The 19,472-nt window shown below is 37.1% G+C and overlaps 1 protein-coding gene across 1 annotated transcript in view; it reads right to left on the bottom strand.

Annotated features, from left to right (window-relative positions):
- LOC114645752 (sodium/potassium/calcium exchanger 3-like) overlaps nucleotides 1-19,472 on the bottom strand; it is a 406,374-nt gene that overhangs the window by 168,231 nt on the left and 218,671 nt on the right. Inside the window, exon 3 of the mRNA XM_051935338.1 lies at nucleotides 1,252-1,328. Within this exon, the coding sequence (XP_051791298.1) occupies nucleotides 1,252-1,328 (77 nt within the window). The remainder of the gene's footprint in view (nucleotides 1-1,251; nucleotides 1,329-19,472) is intronic.

Raw genomic sequence — 19,472 nt, 5'->3', positions numbered from 1 at the left:
AAATGCAAGTTTTCATATACAAAACTAACTGGAATGCAGTAGGTTTTTTTTTTTTAATAGCAGATTATATTTACATTTTCAGCCTGTATTTCTAGTAAGGTTATCTAAGCGACACCAATTCCTCTAGTCCAGGGTGTAAATAAGACAAGGGGATGTGAGATGATGCAGTTCACCCTGAAAATGGATGTTCAAAGACTGTGAAAAGCTGTTAAGAAACTCTCACTTTTCTTTTTCTGATGATGGAATTCTGTGAATAAAAAAAGAAAAAAATCCCTAAGAGAATTTCCTTATTGTTAGGGTGCAGGGAGCTCATTCTGCTCTCGTCTTAGAAGTCAGCTGTGTTTCCATGCAGATCAGAAAAATGAGCAAAAGCATTAACTTTCAGTGTGCAAGTCGCCGAGGAGCTGATAAATTGATCCTCTATTTCAGTCAAAAGTCGAGTAACCTCAAAAATTGCTAAAATCTGCCAAATGCTCTTAGGGTGGAAGCTCAGATCTAACTAAGCTTAAGTCAATTAATCTTTGTTCAATAAGGCTGTATTCACTTTTCATGTCTTTTGAATGATATTGCAGTTAAGTGGGGTGTAAGAAAAAAACATATTAATGATTGCTCTCATACATTTACATTTCTTTGCTCTGCAGATGTTTTCATCCAAAGTGACTTACAAAAGAGGTCAACATATTTGAATAAATATCATTCTGGCAGACAAGTGTTACAGGACAAAACTGATCATCACAAATGAAGAGCTCAGTACAAAATACAAACATAAATGGTCTAGCATTATTTGTTACTTTTGCTCATACAACAGTACATATAGCTGTTATTTAGATTTAAGTTTTAATCAGGTTAAGAGCATTGCTGCAGCGTGATTTTTTCCGTTTTAAGATACACATGAGGTTTACAGTAAACCTGAGAATTAAGAGATTTCAGCACTGCCCCAACATGCAGAAATCTTCATAGCCTTGTGATAAATGTTTGAGGGTAATGAGTGATTTATGTCATTATGTTTCTGTTCACTGACCTGAGACTGCATTTGCTTTCACACCTAAGGCAGTTGTATTAATATAGATCTAATTATGCACAAATTGCATTGCTTGCCTGCACAAATCCAATTGGAGGAGGTCCTGCATTTCCATGGCCAGCTGTGGAATGCAGCTTTTTCAGACCAACTGTAAGAGTACCAGAGTATTCCTCTGGGAAATCCTCCCACACAACACCAAAGACAGAAAAATCTTCAGTAAGTATACTCACACATAACACATGGAGAAGCACGGCCCCTTTTCTTCTTTGCTCCTTTGAAAAGATGTCTTGAGGAAATTCATGAATTGCTGAAAATAAATGAAAAGAAAGTTATATAACTTGTTAGGATCACATTTTTCAAAAACATCAGCACAATAACCATAAACATTTGAGATTCTCTGGCTAGACTATACTTACGTTCAAGCTGGCTACTCAGGCCTGAATGACAAGTAGCTGTTTCAAAAACAGTATCCTCATCTAACCACACTAATTAGATATGGAGTATGTTTTCAAAATACAAGATATATTTAGATGAAAACATAATATGCATTTCTGGGAAAGATTCTATTTACCTGTCTATCTATCTATCTATTGTGAGTGCTATGGAGAACAGACAGACATCCCAGTTGGACAACAGTATGACCTCTTGCCAAGTTGGCAGGTGCCAGGGGATGGATGAACAGAAGCTGGAGGCCTGGAGTAGTTCCATTCCCCATACATTAGGTGGCAGTGGTCCATTGGAGGCGTCACAGCTTGAAAACCCACAGGGATTCATGGGAAATGGAGTGTGGAAGTGCAACCCCATTGGTGTGTCTGGGTGTTGGAAGGGGGTGCAGTGAGGGGAGGATTGTCCTGGTTCTGAAACAACCCGGAAGTGCTCCCCACAATGCTGGATCATTGAAAGCCATTTCTAAGTCCAGCATAAGTCAGCTGCCTTACCTGAAGAAGTCACAGTTGAGAGGCAGCATGTAACAGTCAACTAAATGTGGAAGGAGAGGGAAAAACCTCATTATTTGTATGGTTATGGGCTGTGCTTCATTGTAAAAGTGCTTGGTGGATTAAAAATCCATTATTGGAACCCATAACTGTGTTGGGGATTACAGTGGAACCTCGGTTCACGAACGTCTCGGTACACATACAAATCAGTTTATGACCAAAAAGTTCGCCAAACTTTTGCCTCGGTTCACAACCACACACTCGGTATACGAACAAGCCAGTTTCCCTTTCGGTTTGTACATGTTCAGTCTCTCCCTGTGCATTTCCTGGGCAGCGAGCAAGAGAGAGAGAGCGAGAGAGCACGACACACACACACACACAGGCAGCGCGAGAGAGAGAGCTGGACGCATAAGGTAGGAAGGCAGTTAAAGAATGCACTGGGCTTGATTTTGTTTTCACTTCTGTTTACAGCGATCGGTTCGTAGTGTGCATTGTTGCAATATTACTTTTCTTGGTGGTTTATTAAATTACGGATTTTTTCTAATGTTCATTTTTTTCTCTGTGCTTAAAACTCATTAAAAAAAAAGTGTTTTTAGCCAGCGGTTGGTAGCACTATAGCGCAAACTTGCAGTGTTAGTTTTCTCTGTTGTTCAAGGTTTTCTCAGTGTTATTCAATGTTTTTACGTTTAGTTTACTATTACGCTGTGCATTCTATGGTTTAATTAACTATATTTGTGCTTAAAAACTTAAAAAAAATATATATTTACATATAGTTCATATGGTCTGGAACGGATTAATTGTATTTACATACAATCCTATGGGGGAAATTGCTTCAGTTCACGACCAAATCGATTTACAACCAGAGTTTTGGAACTAATTATGGTCGTGAACCGAGGTTCCACTGTATTAGGTCTGTGGCTCGGTGGCGGCCCCCTATTGGTTACACTATATTTTTTATACAGTACCTTTACAATACAATTATTTTTAATAATATATTTTTTAGTGCAGCATCTTAAATATGTAGTTTCAATGTTATTAGAATGCTTTACAATAAAAAAGATACATTTTATTATAAAAATATAGGTCAAAAACATACAGCATAATGCAAACTTTAGTAGACAAGCAAAAAACATGCCTCATAAACTAATATACATGAGCTGCTGTACATTTGAGTTAAGCGGGTTCAGAAAACCAATGCATCGCAAGATTTCTGACCATGTTTCACATACTCATTACAAAGTTAGTTTAGCTGAATTTGATTCATATTTTTTATCACATTATAATAACTATAATTTATAATCCCTATACAGTCTTCTCTACTCAAGAATAAATAGCCTTAATTCCCTGAGTCTATTTCAAAGTTTAGTCCACACACTTTACACAATTACAAAATGTTTTTCTTCCATTTCAACAATTCACATTATGAGCTTGTCACACACATACAATTGGAAAGCAGCTTGAGGGCCTGAATAATAGTAGCACCACACCAGAACAGGGGGTGGCGAGCTGCACTAACTCTCTCTCTCTCAATCCTCTGCAGACCATCCACGGGAAATCCTGCTAGGTTTCGGCGCCATTAATGATGTCACTTCCGGAACCAGTGTCATTAATTACATCACTTCCAGTACCATCGCCATTTAAGATGTCACTTCCGGTCCTGAAGATGTCACTTCAGGTCCAGTGCCATTAAAGATGTCAATTCTGGTCCCGATGAAATCACTTCTGGCTCCAGTCCTGATGATGTCACTTCCTGTACTGGCCTTTAAAGCCGCCATATTCTCACTATCAAATCAGTTCTGTTTTGGATGTTGTACCATTCACAACTCATCAAAATTACCCATTTTGCAGCTAGGGATATTATATGGGTGGCTGCGCCAAACCTTTGATGATTCCTATGTCTTATTGTGACAAGCTGTATATCACAGAAATAAAAATCTAAAAGATATTTTAGTACATTCTTCTTAAGCTATTAAAAACAAAAATAAATTCAACTGGAATATTCCTTTTACTCACAAAAAAAAAATCCAAAATTAATTTTCACAAACCGAGCTTCTCATTTTTCAAACTTTTCATTTGCAAATATATAACTGTCTATGATCAGTGACCTTCTCCATCACTATATGCCTGCCCGCCCACTAAGGTCCTCTGATTCTGGTAATCTTGTTGTGCCCGTCACTAATCTACACTCCATGGGTGACAGGGCCTTCAGCTGTATAGCGCCCAGATTCTGGAATGACCTACCAAAATTAATCAGGTCAGCTGACTCCATGAATTCTTTTAAAAAACAACTCAAAACTCATCTGTTCAGGAAGGCTTTTAGCTCTACTTGACTTTATTACCTTTCTCTCAGTTTACTTCTCTGTCAAGATGCTCATGTAACCTGTGTGTATGTGCGCGAGACCATCAATTATGTTGTCTGGTTTTTTTTTTTTCAGAATTTACTGTCTTAATCTTCTTTGTTTATTTATCTGGTTTGTACAATGCTATATACTGTATATTCTGCCGTTCTTTATTTATTCTGTAAGTGCCTTGAGCATGGGAAAGGCGCTATATAAATAAAATGTATTATTATTATTATTATTATGATATTCAGTGTTTAAATTCTGTCAATTTAACCAGCACCTCTGTCTTATTGAAAAACAGGACATTAAAACAATGGTTTATGAATATTTTTCTTTTGAAAATTATAACCTGAATATATCTGGTTTATAATTGGAAACCTTTTTGAGTAACAAATGCTGACCAGAACTACACAAGAAACTTCAGATGCAGTCTCACTGTCACAATATACTGCCTGAGCTAAACCTTGTTTGCATGAATTTTAAACTATTTTTGTTATTTAACTGCAAACCCTATAATGCAATTTGATATTTTTACTTGCCTATTAGTGAAGTTCATTAAAAAACCATTAAATAAAACTAGCTAGCGTATGGTGTTCTGCATATTCATAAAGTGAGTACAGTATAAAGTGTGAATTTACTAAGATTTACACAAGCTGCAATATCACTGTTTATTTTTAACTTTATTTCTCACATTATAGTTAGCTTTAAAGACAAATCTATTTTTTAGCTTCTCTATCTTGAAGTGCTTCCTACATTGGTTCCATATTCTGAGTGAATGTAGGACAATTGGGTTGTTAGTATATTGACGATAATTTGTATTTACTGGGGTAAAAAGGAAGAAATATAAAGAATTACTGCAGGATTTTATTTCTATTGTGGACCAAGCTTTTGTGTGTTCATCTATTTGTATCAATGTCCAGGTTTTTATAGCTTGTATATCTGCTATCCAGTAATAAAACTGAAAGTTAGGTAGTGCCATGCTACTTTCTGCATTAGGTCATTGCAGGGTTGACCTTTGGATGCACAGATGTTTCGAATTCCAAATAAATGAGGTTATGATTGAATCTAATTTTTAAAAATGATTTGTTAATGTATATGGGGATGCTTTGGAATAGAAAAAGAAGTTTGGGGAAGAATATTCATCTTGACAGTGTTGATTCTCCCTGCTAAAATGAAATGGAGGACAGAATATCTATGCAAGTTTTTCCATGCAGACAGCAGAATTGTGTTGAAAAAGAGTATTATATTTATTTGTGATGTTTACCCCTAGGTATTTAAACTAACCTGTGATGATAAAGGGGAAGGTATCCAATCTGATGTTGTGTGCTAGAGAGTTCACTGGAAAAAAGTTCACTTTTATTCAAATAAATTTTGAGTCCAAATATCTTTTGAAATTCTGCTAGTGCACTGCAGACACAGAATTTTGTGCGTCTGATATAAATAGTACCATATCATTTGCATATAGTACTATTTTCTGTTCAAGTCCTTCTCTGATAATCCCCTTTATATCTGATGCATTTCGAAAGTGAACAGCCAATGGTGACTGCAAAGAGCAGTGATGACAGGGAATCATTGTCTAGTACCACATTCTAGTTTGAGGTAGTCTCGAAAAATTGTGTTAATACAAACTGAAGTTTCTAGACCGGTATACAATAGTTTGATCCATGCACATATGTTCGGGCCAAACCCAGATTTGTGCAATTTGGTGAATAGGTAGTCCCATTCAACCATATCAAATGCTTTTTCTGCATCCAAAGATAATAAGATCTCAGGGTGTTAGACTTTATGGGTAAATATGTTACAGTAAACAGGTGTTGAAGATTGGAAGCTAAGTGTCTGCCTTTAATAAACAAAGTTTGGTCTTGTGATATTACCAAAAGAAGTATTTTCCCAAACCTTCTAGCTATAACTTTGGAGAGTATCTTAACATCATTATTCAGAAGTGAGATTGGTCTGTATGATGCACATTGGAATAAGTTCTTATTTTTCTTAGGGAAAACAGTCATTAATGCTTGTCAAAATGTTTAAGGTAGAATTTCATTGCCTCTGGCTTTTATAAATGTTGTTAATAATAGGGGAGCTGACTTAATTGAAGTGTTTTCATAAAATTCAGCAGGGTGGCAGTCAGGGCCTGCTGCTTTACCACTCTGAAGTGAGATTTTAGCGTCTAATAATTCTGAGAGTTTCAGAGGTTTATCCGTTTCCTCTGCACTGAGAGTGTATAGCTGTGGTATTTGTAATACATCAAAAAACGCATTAGATTGTGTGTTATCTTCTTTAAATTGAGTAGAATATAAGGACTTATAGTAATCTCTAAATGTGTGCGTTATATGTTTTGGTCAATGATTTATTCTCATTTTGTGTTGGCAATTATCGATATTGTACTGTGAACTTCCCGCTTATGGATTTGTTGAGCTAAGATCTTATTAGCCTTCTCTCCGTGTTCATAGTAATGTCATGATTAAAAAAAAAAAAGAAGAAAAATCTCTTTTAAAAAATGTAATTAATAAAATATGAAATAAATGGACTATATTTAAACAATTAAGCACTATGTCACTATGTAAATTTTGCATTATTGCCTTTATTCATGATATGAATCACTTAAAATATTAAAAATCAGATGAGTAGGAATGGACCCCTGCAACTTCTGGCATGTGGATGGAATTGTCATAGTGCTATTAGTTGCAAATGAAGGTGCCCAATTCAAAAGTCAAAGTAGGGAAAGAAAAAAAAATAAGTACCTGCTACAAATGAAGAGAAATCCTGATCGTTTAATGAAGGCATCAAATGTACTATATGCTTCTTTGTAATTTTAGTTTAGCTGTTGTGACTATTTTGATAAAAAGTTTGAACTTTGAAAGCTAAAGATCAAACTCTTTGTCAGATAGCAGAACATGGATGGCATATTTTCAGACAACGGATGCCCTTTTTGAAAGAGGCAGCAGGGAGGATGACGTTTTATCAGAGGAAGGATGACATTATGTCTGAGGGAGAAGAATGTCCTAAAATGGACACCATATTATGGGGTTGATTGTGTCTATTATTATCAAAACAGGGTCTGTCTCTCAGTGGCCCTGTAATGAAATAAGTGGGTTCAGAATATCACCAAGTTCACTCTCAGACATTTTTAGTAAATTACTTCATTTTTTAAAGATTATATCTGAATTATTTAATAATGTTACCAACTAAGCAAATATCAAATAAATCATATAATATTCAAGCTAGGGTGGTGTAGTGGTAGCACTGCTGCCTCGCAGTAAGGAGACCTGGGTTCGCTTCCTGGGTCCTCCCTATGTGGAGTTTGCATGTTCTCCCCATGTCTGCGTGGGTTTCCTCCGGGCGCTCCGGTTTCCTCCCACAGTCCAAAGACATGCAGGTTAGGTGGATTGGCGATTCTAAATTGTCCCTAGTGTGTGCTTGGCGTGTGGGTGTGTTTGTGTGTGTCCTGCGGTGGGTTGGCACCCTGCCCAGGATTGGTTCTTGCCTTGTGCCCTGTGTTGGCTGGGATTGGCTCCAGCAGACCCCCGTGTTCGGATGCAGCGGGTTGGAAAATGGATGGATGGATGGATAAAACAATATAGGATGCTTGACAAAGAAGAGAAGACCATTCAGTCCAACAAGCTTGTCTGAGTAGACAAGAGAAAAGTTGCTATTAAGGTTCATCCAAATTATTTTTATAAATGGTTTTGATGACACAAAAATTAGTGCTAGAGCCTCACTGCTCCTAGCACATTATTCCAATGTCTATATTGATATTTTGGCTTTCACATCTCTAACACATGCACTTTATGTGAAATGGTGTCTGTAAATTTTCTACATGGGACTGTCCCCTGTAATGGCTGCAGCAGACTGCAGACCCCATGATCTTGATGAATGTGTTTTAAAAAAAGTTAATGGTAGAAGATCCATTATGCTAATACTTAATATCTGAGTATACAGACTGTTATCCACTGGGCTATTAAAAGCAAACCCATCTGTACTGTATACATTTAAAATACATATGTCTGTCTTTAATGATCCAAAAATAAAATAAATGTTTTAATAAATCTGATCATTGCTCCAGCAGCAGGATGTCATACAAACAACTGGGTACCCTCTGAGTTTGCTTTCTCTTTCAAAACGATCTTCAAAGCAAAACTAGCAGCTGAGTAAAGCTAAGCCTTGCTGAGAAGTGCTGAGTTTCTTAAAACACATTTCCATTATTCATTATTATCATTCTCACTCTTTTTGAGATTGACAGAATTGAATTTCATGGACTGAAAATAAACCTAAATGAATCTGGAATTAAAAAAAAGCATTTGAAGTAATACAGCTGAAAAAACTGTAGGAAAAACAGGTCGGAACTTAAAAATCAAACTAATGAGGCTGGTGCCATGATGAGGCAAAAAAATGAAGAACGATTTTTAATTGAGAAAATACAAGTCAAGATTTGAATTTAAGCAAGAATTCAGAAAAGCTAATGACAAGAAGAAGCCGGGATGTGAAAGTGCAGTCCTTGTGGGCTGCGGTGTCATCTCAATTTCATTTCTGCTGAAGCTCTTAATTAACCAATGTAATTTAATTATTTCTGACTTAGAACTAGATAATTTATCATCAGTATGACAGAAGCTATAAAAAGTACCTTCGTTGTTTTTATCACATTACAGATTCTATTTTATTTTACTGCCATTTTTGTCATTGATCCACATAAAAAAAAAATCTCTAATCTCAGACTAACACTACAATGAAATCTGACTGAAACATGCAGGATACACGAAGATATCTCAGATACAAATCAAAGTGTGATTGCATGTGCCACAGATCATCCTGTGGCATCCATTTACTCATCAGTTTTCGAACCTACTTTTTCATTTCACGGCTTGCAGGAAGTCAGTTCTTATCCTGAAAGCACTGGGTGTAAAGAGGAAACTAATACTAGATGAGGTGCTAGTCCATCACAGGGATTTGCCTGTAACCATTTTATATATGCCCCCAATTGCAAAAGCTCTTGGCAGTGCCTAAAGGAGGATTAAAGTATTTTATAGAATTCAGCTGGGGAAGAATTTGAAACTGCTGAAGGTCAATTATTCTTGGAAGGTAGGTGCCACAAAAAATGACCTTTTTCCTATGGTAATGGAGAGAGTGATCAAGAATTCACTTATGAGTAGGAGAAACACATATTTCTATATTATTTATTCTAATAATTTTTTTTTATTTTGTTAATAGGGAAAGCCATGATATTTAAAATAGGACAAAAATATTCCCCTTAGACTGAAAGGATTGTCTTGTCTGAAGTGGACAAATTGGGGAATTATATAAGCAAATAAGTCATGAATGTACTCCTTAGACAGAAAGATACATTTTTGTCAGTATTAGACACCAAAATATTTACTAGAATTATTCACACTTTATTAATAGTAAACAGACATTGACTCTGAACTACTGTCTAAGCACAAGCAAAGAAAGAGAGGAGCTCACACGCTTGGATGCACAGCCCTCAGAAGGCATGTATGCTTGATATGCTCCTTTGCTCATTGATTTAGCATTACATTATGTGATTGTACCAGTTTAAGAAAAAAAATCAGCACATATATACAGTACATTTGCACTTGAGCAAGGGAAACTGTGTGAGATTTTTTTTAACTTACAGTGCCTATTACAAAGGCTGACAGAGCCAAATTGGTGACAGGGTATTTTTTCAAAGACAGGCCAAGTTAGCATTAGATACATAAGAACAAGAATTATAAAGAAGAAGAAATTAGAATAGTTAAAATTGCTGCATAAAACATAATGTGGCTTCAAAATTAAGCAACATACAATTTTGTATACCGATTCATTATTAGACAACCAAAAGTTCACCTGTTCTAAGGCCAAAAGAGCACGAAAATGTCAAACCATGACAGTATTCCATCCGTCTGTCCATATTGTTGACCATCTTACACATCTCAAGGCTGTGAGCACTACCTCTGCCTCACAGCTCCAAGACCTCCAGCCCCATCACTTCCATATTCTCCCTATGTCTGCATTAACTTTACCTCAGGCACTTCATTTTTACTCCCATGTCCCAAGAGTATCTTATTTGGCAACTCTGTATGGCCTCATATGACTAACAGTGGAAATGTCAGTGAACGGACTGGCAGATGGTCAAGTGGTAGCTTCTGAGAGTTGCTACAATTAGCCACAGACTTGAACTGTACAAGGTGGGCACAGGAAATGAATGGATAAGAAAATTAAACATGGCGCACACCTCTTTAGTTGATAAGATGTAAATTTACACAATTGTTCACGCTATGGATGCTACCAAACTAAAGAGTTTTCTTAAAACAGAGAGATTAATACTTTATTTGTCCAAAAACGAGAAACAGAATTTGGAGGTTAACTAGAGTCACACATCTATTGTATGGCACTGAAAGAAATAATTGATGATAACCTAAACAGAGAATTGAAACAATGATGAAGTCTAATAGATGTGTTGTTATATTGCATTCTGTTCTTAAACTGTATAATCCACTTTTAGGAATTAATTGGAATGCTGAGTGGAGTTTTGTGTGAAAAAAGATAGAGTGTGATAGAGAAAGTCGGAAAGGAGATACTGATCTGATTTCAGGACTAAGGGGTATGAGTGGTGAAATGAAGTTTATACAGAGATTAAGAAATGATATAACAAAAAATATTTAAAATTATAGTAGGGATTAGTAAATTGGATATAACACCCTCTACTTTAAAATGAGTTAAACAAGGAACTGGAGACACAGAAAAAAGTTGGTTAAATATACATTTTATGGAAAGGTTGGAAAATATTAAGTCACATAAAGGAATGCAGACACATGGAACAAATCATCAATAATCTAGTGTGACCACTAGGGGGCATAACAGAACCCAAATCCCAGACACAATTTCCCTGGCACAGTCACGGGTTAAAATAGAATTGTTCATAAATTCCTTTTACAGGCTTCTTTGCAAATATTCCCAACGCAAGTTACACAGAACTGACATTGATTATTCCTTTATACTCCCTCTACATCTCCCTGGTGAGTGTTGTCCAACTCCGACTCCAACAGGTGAAGTGGAGCCGCTTCCTTTGTACAGAACCCGGGAGTACTTCTGGTATTATCACGTTGCATCCAGGAAGTGCTTCTGGGTTAGGTGGAAGCTCCCTGTGACAGGAAAACCTGTCTCCACCAACACCCCCTAGCTGCACCCAAGGACACCAACATGGCTGCCCACCAAAACTACAACTCCCATGCAGCCCTGCAGGTGTCTGAATGGGATGCATGTCAGAGGGATGTCACCACCCTGTGTACCGGGGTAGAACATGGCCCTAGGAAGAAGTCTCCCCCTGTCCGTCCATTGTAATGGCCTCCCAACCAGAAAAGGTACCACTAACTAAACCTGGTTAGGATGCTCGTCCATCCACATCATTCCATTAAAATGACCTCCTAGCTAAGTTAAGAAACAACCTGTAATGGCTAGGATGACAGCCAACCCATATTGTCTATTGCACTAGTTAAAGTAATCCCTTGTTTAAATCCCAACCTGTCATTTTTATCTACACATTAAGTGAACAGAAAGTGTGCTTAAAGGCCCATTTTTATATTCTAAAGAACAGTCACTCATCCACAAGGTTCAATCTCTGAACTCATATGTAGCAGGAATAAGCTTAGAGCTGGGTCTTCATCTAAAAGAATGATGGTGTGAATATGCCTTGTCCATTTTGTCTGTATTCTGGGCTGCCACACCATCATCAGATATCCTACATTTACAGCATATCATTGAATTCTAAGGAAAAAGGAAATGGAAGCCTCTTAAAACTCATACAGCATAAAAACAGCATTTCAGACTCACATGGAAAGTAAACCTGGGATGAAAGTTGTATATAGCAGCACCACATGTGTTGTGTGGATCATGAAAATATTTAACATATTAGATATTTTAGGAAACTTTTATTATCAAGGACATCCAGCTGGCATACCACTGCTCTGGCAAATGGCAATCTTTTTTCAATGCAATTCTAACCAATGGCCACTGTTTGCGAAACTTACCCGCTTGTTTAATAAATTTAAGCAGAACAATGTTTTTTTTTTTACATTTTTTTTTTAACCAAACAGAATTACAGCACAGCAACCGAAAAAGCATGCATTTCTTAGAGGTCGCTGTGGTGCAGTGATCTGAAATAATTAAAGTTGATTTCTAGTCCCCAGCCTATGGCAGGAAAAAAAGGGCATATTTTATTAGATGCACTATATCCTGCCAAATGCATTTAGACCAAAGTCTACGTGTGTTGCTAAAGGGATTCTGGTAAGAGCTGTGGCTGCTTGCTGTGATATATCACGACAGGCTCTCAGCTTTGTTTGTGTGTGTGTGTATTGGGGGGTCTATTATATATATATATATATATATATATATATATATATATATATATATATATATATATATATATATATATATATATGAATACATGTAAATGAGGGCACATATCACTAGTAACAATCTGTGATATGTTAAATTTGCACTTGAACAAAAAGATTTTAGTTGCAATTCTACTATATAAAATTTTTTTTAATACTAAATGGTTAAAAATGTAAAAATCAGTTACTTATTGTCAGTCTTTTTTTTACTGCTGAGATTTTCCCTGGCATTAGGAATCAGTAACAAGTGAAAAGCAATGCCATGCGAAGTCCAGACATGTGCATCAGGCAAACGTGTGTGCATGCCTTTGTATTTGAGTTCCCAATCAGTTTAGTGCTCAACTGGGATTAAGAGATTAGGGAAGTCAGCGTACAATACTGCTGAATATATGTTCTCTGCCGATACAACCATTCTTATAGACCTACGTTTAAGTCCATCTGGCCAGCTCATTCATGACACCCAAGTTCAAAAAAGAACAATGCCATTAATCCCCTAGTATGGCAGATCAGGACTGATTCCAGGACTTATTTGGAAAAACAATTTTCATTAATTCCTATTTTATTCTACTCAGATCACAGATTCTGTCGAAGCAATTACTCTCCCCCTTGAAAGTATGATATTCAAAAAGGACCAGATGTCAGATATATGTGTCTATCATGGTGTAATCATCTATGAACAAGGGGATAAGATGTACTAAACCATCCAGGCTCATTAAGAAATATACTGTTTAACCCTCTCAGAAGATTACTCAGAATGTATTTACTATAATGCAAAAAGATTCCAATACATGTTCCTGTGCATTTTTCCTTGTCGATACCTATTGTGGGATATGGCCATCCATTCATCCCGGCCAATACCCCCAGGCCGTCAGATGGAGCCCTCTCTGCAATATGGAGATGCCCCGAATGCCAGCAGGGCATCATGGACATTGGAGTCTTTATTCACAGCCCTGCTGGATACCGTGGGGGCCGCCAGAGGACGCCGCAGGGAGGCCCAAAGACTTGTATTTTCCCTATAACCCGGAAGTACGTCCTAGTCACAGCGACAGATGAAATGACGTACTTCCGGGATGAAGAAAAGGAGTTTTCACCTGACCCGGAAGTGTTAAGAGTCACATGGACTGAGGGACAGAAACACTTCCAGGTCAAGAAGTATAAAAGGACGATGGGAAACCCCAGCAGATTGAGCTGAGTCGGGAGGAAGGGTGACAATGCGTCTGGGAGTGGAGGATTATTGTGTATTGATTTGATTAGTGTATTATTTATGAGTATTGTGGAGTGGAGGGTGCTTGGTGCACATTATTGTCTAAATAAAATTAGTTTTTGGACTTTTATCTGGTGTCTGGCATCTGATCTGAGGGCGACAGCGCCCCCTATCTGTCACACTATAAAGACTGTTCACAAATCACCCAAAAATTATTTCTTCATTACATAGCAGAATACATTTTGGATGCTGTGGCTAATGTTGAGTGGCATCTAGCTGTGCTGTCACAGTTTCTATATTTTAGTTTGAATTCCCATCTTGACAATTATATGGAGCTCCAATGTTCTGTGTGGGTTTGCATACATTTCCTCTGAAAAATCCGTTAGAGGTTGGAAAAAAAGAAGCACAACAGAATACTTAAATTTTTTTGTTGACATGCCCTGTGGCATCTGTATTCATCAAATTTCTTAGGTGTATGTTGCAGTTGTACAGCTAACTTAAACTTGTTCAAAATGATCTTATTATAAGGCTGTACATGTTCATTTCCAGTAGAACTAACTCAAATTTCTTGGATGTTATGTTGAAACAATATAAATGGATTTTATTGCTTTAAATACTGTTATGAGATAGTGTCACAAACACGACAAAAATGGCGTGAGGCCTCCATAATAATATCCATACGGCAGTACAGGACCTTCACTGGCTAGCCCAGAAGAGGCCCACACCAGTCTACCTACTCCTCACTGCTAACTGCAGGCTTCTCGACAACCAGGCCCCAAACAGGGAAAGCTGAGCTAAAAACAAGAAAAGTCCCAAAAATAAAGCTAAAAAGAGTATGATTATAAACACCAACTTGTGTACAATAGGATAAAACAAAGAAACCAAAAATTAAGATTAATTTAGCACAACAGAAAAACAGAGCAAAATGCTCAAAAGAGCGAAAAGGCCACCCTAACTGAACACTTCCCAACAAAACACAAGCTGGACACAAAATCCATGAACAACAGCAGAAAGTTAGAAAAAAAAAACATGCAAATCTACAGTAGATCCATAAGAAAAACAATATTTACAGTACAATTGGGGATTGGGGTGGGCTGATACACACCGGCACTGAGTTACATCAGGTTTTCATTTCCCGCTGCGGTGCATACTGGCAGGAAGTGGTTGTGCACTTGGCACCTCCTTCTCTGACCTTCATGGAGGACCTTAATTTTCCATTTGAAACTTATTTCACTTATTTTAATTTTCTGTTATTTGAAAAAATAAATAATTGTCCACAACCCCCGTGACCCTGTGTTCGGATTCAGCGGGTTGGAAAATGGATGGATGGATGGAATAATTGTCCACAATTGAGACAGTGGTCAAATTTGACAACCATCTGTTCTTCTATTCTTATTCAGCCTGTCAATTACCATCACAGTGTGATAGATGAATGCAATACAACGTGTCTTTATTGTGCAAAGTTCTGAAACAATTTATGAGGAATAATTTCTGCTGTGTGCCCGCTTTGATATGTCTATATTAAAAGTATCATTTAATGTGTTTGCTAATTTTCAAAGAAGTAATTAGGTGTGTCATTAGGTTTTCTGTTCTTCATAATTTGTTGATTGAATCCTATTTGAAATGCCTATTGTAAGCTAAAATTCTGACCAACTGAACATGTTTTCAACACTTCTATACATACTATCAAATCTGACTTCAGATAAGAAAATCTTATTACAGGTATATGATGCATTGTAGCTAGAGTAGTACAGCTATTTTATATCAGAAATGACAGCTTAGTCCATTGAGTTTATTTGGCAAGTTAACACTTTACTGTGCTGATTATTAAATGCCATTCGGCTTATGACCAGGCAGGTTGTTCAAGATGGCCACCACCATATATCAGAAGGACTGTTATGAACACAGTTCCACTGGAGTCCACAATTAAGCAATGAGGTGGAAGAATTCTGCCTTAATTAGTTTTATCCATGTCTTCCAAGGTTTTTTTTTTTAAATCTGCACATAGCCATATGAAGAGTTTCCTCCTGCTTAGAGTGCTTTATAAAGAGCAGGGCATTTTTAGCACCCATTTGTATTTTGGAGCAGGGTGACCAAAATTGCATACTATACTGAAAATGCAGCCGCATTAGCTGCATTGTACAGTTTGGGAATACATCCTTTGATTTACCTACAACAGGTTTTTATGGTATAACATCGTATAATATTTCATTAGCCTTTTTAATTTCTTTTGCATATTGCCTAGAGGATATGACTACTGTGTCAGCACAAATCCCTAAATTATTTTCAAAGATTCCTTCTTGTAGATCAACATTACCCATTTCGCATTCATAATGAATGTTTTTTTTTTTACCCACATGTAGCATTTTGCAGTTGTCTACTTTAAATTACATTTTCTAGTTCACTGCACAGGTTTAAAGATTATGATATTTTTGCAGCCTCCTCAGTTTCTCTCAGTTTGTTTTGCCTCTGCTCCCTGATAATAATCCTAACTACACCTTAAAGTTATATTTTACTTAAAATTATGGCTCATCACTTTTGGATATGCCATATATTAAAAACTCCATTCTTACTTTTAGTGCTGTGAATGATATTGGATGTATCATCCATCCATCCATCCATCCATCCATCCATCCATCCATCCATCCATCCACCTTCTAAACCTGCTTATCCTGAGCAGGGTCACAAGGAAGCTGTAGAAGCATCATTTATTAAAGATTACTTCCATGCTGATGGACTACAGTTTTGTCTTTAGTTTGACATTTCTGAGTATGGAAACTGGTGAAAAAGGAAAGCTGACACATTTCAAAGCCAAGAATGAAGGCTCAAATATCTTAAAATTAAATAATCCTACCAACTACTACATGACTCAAAATCACATAACAAAAAAAGGCTGGGACAAAGTTTGTTTGTAAAGAAAAGGATAACAAAATAAAAGATAAACCATAAACTTAATTTCTTACTACTTTGACACTCTATGTATAATTGTATAACAAGGCAATAGGAATATGAATCATGATTACCGGTATTTAAGCTGGGAACAAACTACCAAGAATTCTTTGTTGCACATACTGTAAATTCATTTAGCAGTCATTTAGTTAATTTTCAGTGTTTGGCATACCGTTATACAAAAAATAATCACACCTTCGTTTTTCTTTTATGTTTAAGTACACATTATGCAGATTTGTATTTACTGTACAATAAAGAAATAAATACAAAGAATCTCAAAACCCCATGGATTAAACAAAAATTTGGAGAAAGAATGAAAGCTGTCTCCTGGGTATCTGAACTCAGATTCACATTGAAGATCAAGTTTGCTGTCATGTGTGCACAGCATAATGCGATTCTCTGACAGACATGATACCATTTAAAGACTACAGCTCAGCATTTAACACTGTTGTGCCATCAAAGCTGACTACACAGGTCCTAAGTTTGGGACTCAATGCTATCTTTTCCCTCTAGATTTTGCACTTCTTAACTGGCATATCCTAGCATGTGAAGTTGCAGGATTACTTACTATACACCGACCTCCAACCCACCAAGTACTATGCTGAGGTTCCTGCTGTACACTTTGTTTCCCCTTTGACTCTTTGACCAAAAATAACTATCACTAAATTTTCTGATCACCAACAATGGCGAGAAGATTTACAGAGACCTGGCTCAGTGATGTCAGGACAATAATTTCACCTTTAATGTCAGCTAAGCCAAGGACTTGGTCATAGACTTTAGAGAGCATCACATTGTACATCAGAGGAGATGCTGTTCAAAGGGTGAGCAGCTTTACATTTCTTGTTGTCACAATCACTGATGAACTGAAGTAGGCACAACACGGTTCCTCTCTTGTCAAAGAGGCCCATAAAAGCCTTTACTTCCTCAGGTGTCTTTAGAACTTTTCCAGTTTCTCCATCTGTTCTCACTAACCTGAACAACTACACAGTGCAGTTCATTCTGAGAAGGTACCTAACATCCTGGTAGGGCATAACATTGTAAAGCACTACAGAGTGGTGAAAGTGGCAGAGAATATTACTGGCAACATCTCTCTTCGGGATATATATACTGTATAAACACCTTGCCTAGAGAGTTTATATCCTCAAATTGTAAATTTACCAAAAATATAATATATACTGTACATGTGCTTATGTATACAATACTGAACAAAAGTATTAGGCACCGTGTGAAATAATGCTATAAAACAGGCATGCTTTCAAAAATCATGACATGAATAGTTTTCATAACTCAACTTCCTAGACAGTCTAGTGACCAAAAATAAAACAAAACTGAAATTAATATTTGGTGTGACCACCCTTTGCCTTCTCTTAGGTTCCAATGTCGTACAAGTTCTGAAGTTACTCTAGTGGTGAGTTGTTCCAGGTCTCTTGTAGAACTTGCTACAATTCCATTGCAAACTTTAGCTCTCTTACTTGCTTCTGTTTTTGCATGTCATCCCAGAGTGACTCAATGATGTTGAGATCACAGTTCTGTCAGGGCCATACCATTTGTTCTAGTTTTCTCTGTTCCTCTATTCATTGCAGATAAGTTTCTAATGATTTTTGTGTATTTGGGGCCATTGTCATGCTGCAGAATGAAGTCCAGACCAATCAGATGCCTCCCTGATAGTACTGCATGTACTTCTCCATGGTGAAAGGACCATCAATTTTGATAACTGCTGGGAACCTCTACCATGCATCATTGTTTCCTGCAGACCTTCATTCATCTACCATTCAGTCCTTCAGCGAACAAAACTATCTTCTGTTAGATGCAAAAATTTCAGATTTTGACTCATCAGTCCAGAGTACCTGGTACTATTTTTCTGCAGTTTTTGTGTTTTTGTGTGTAGGCTAGTTTTTTGGCTTTATTTGCACCAGCAGAGGAATGGCTTTTTGTTAGAAAACTAAAACCAAGAAGACTACTTCTGGTAAGACTTTTCGAGACTGTAGATGGCTATACCAGGGTCCCAATGGTTTCTGCAACTTCTTTGCAGATAGCGGTGCAGGACATCTTCCAGTTTCAAATGGAAGTTAGCTTGATGCATTTCTCGTTTGCTGCACTCATTTTTTATGCCTGACCACTGTGTATCCAGTCCTCAGCTGTGCCTAACTGTTTGTGCTTCTTAAGAAGACCTTGGGTCTGAAGATCTGGAAACACCTGTCTGACACAAAATTTCTACTTGGGAGAGACCTTGATGATGCAGGATGACTACCTTGTGTCTTGTCACTATGCTTTGGGTGTAAGATCTACAGTTTAACTGGCACGTCTAATGTAACCCTGCCTTTTTAGTATGGTTGTCCTTTGCCCAGTTGTGTTCTTTCTACACAGCTGTTCTATCCAGCTGTGTCTGTTTCAGTTAACCACTTTGATTCAACCTCCACAGTATGTCATTGATCATTAGCACCTTTTTGTTATATTTGCCTGATCAAACACTGGGATGTATGCCTGCAAAGATCTCATGTTTTATACTGGAAAGTGCTCTGTTACTATATTAGTATTATTCTCTCTGTAAGGTATTCAAATATCTTATTGTATTGTTTCACTTTCTGCAAAACGATTGGAACTCTGACTTACACTTTCTCCTATTGACACACT

Source organism: Erpetoichthys calabaricus, chromosome 1 (genome assembly GCF_900747795.2).
Source record: "Erpetoichthys calabaricus chromosome 1, fErpCal1.3, whole genome shotgun sequence".
In the NCBI taxonomy this organism is placed as follows: domain Eukaryota; kingdom Metazoa; phylum Chordata; class Cladistia; order Polypteriformes; family Polypteridae; genus Erpetoichthys; species Erpetoichthys calabaricus.
The sequence above is the reverse complement of the archived record's forward strand: the minus strand, read 5'-3'. Positions and strand labels throughout refer to the sequence as shown.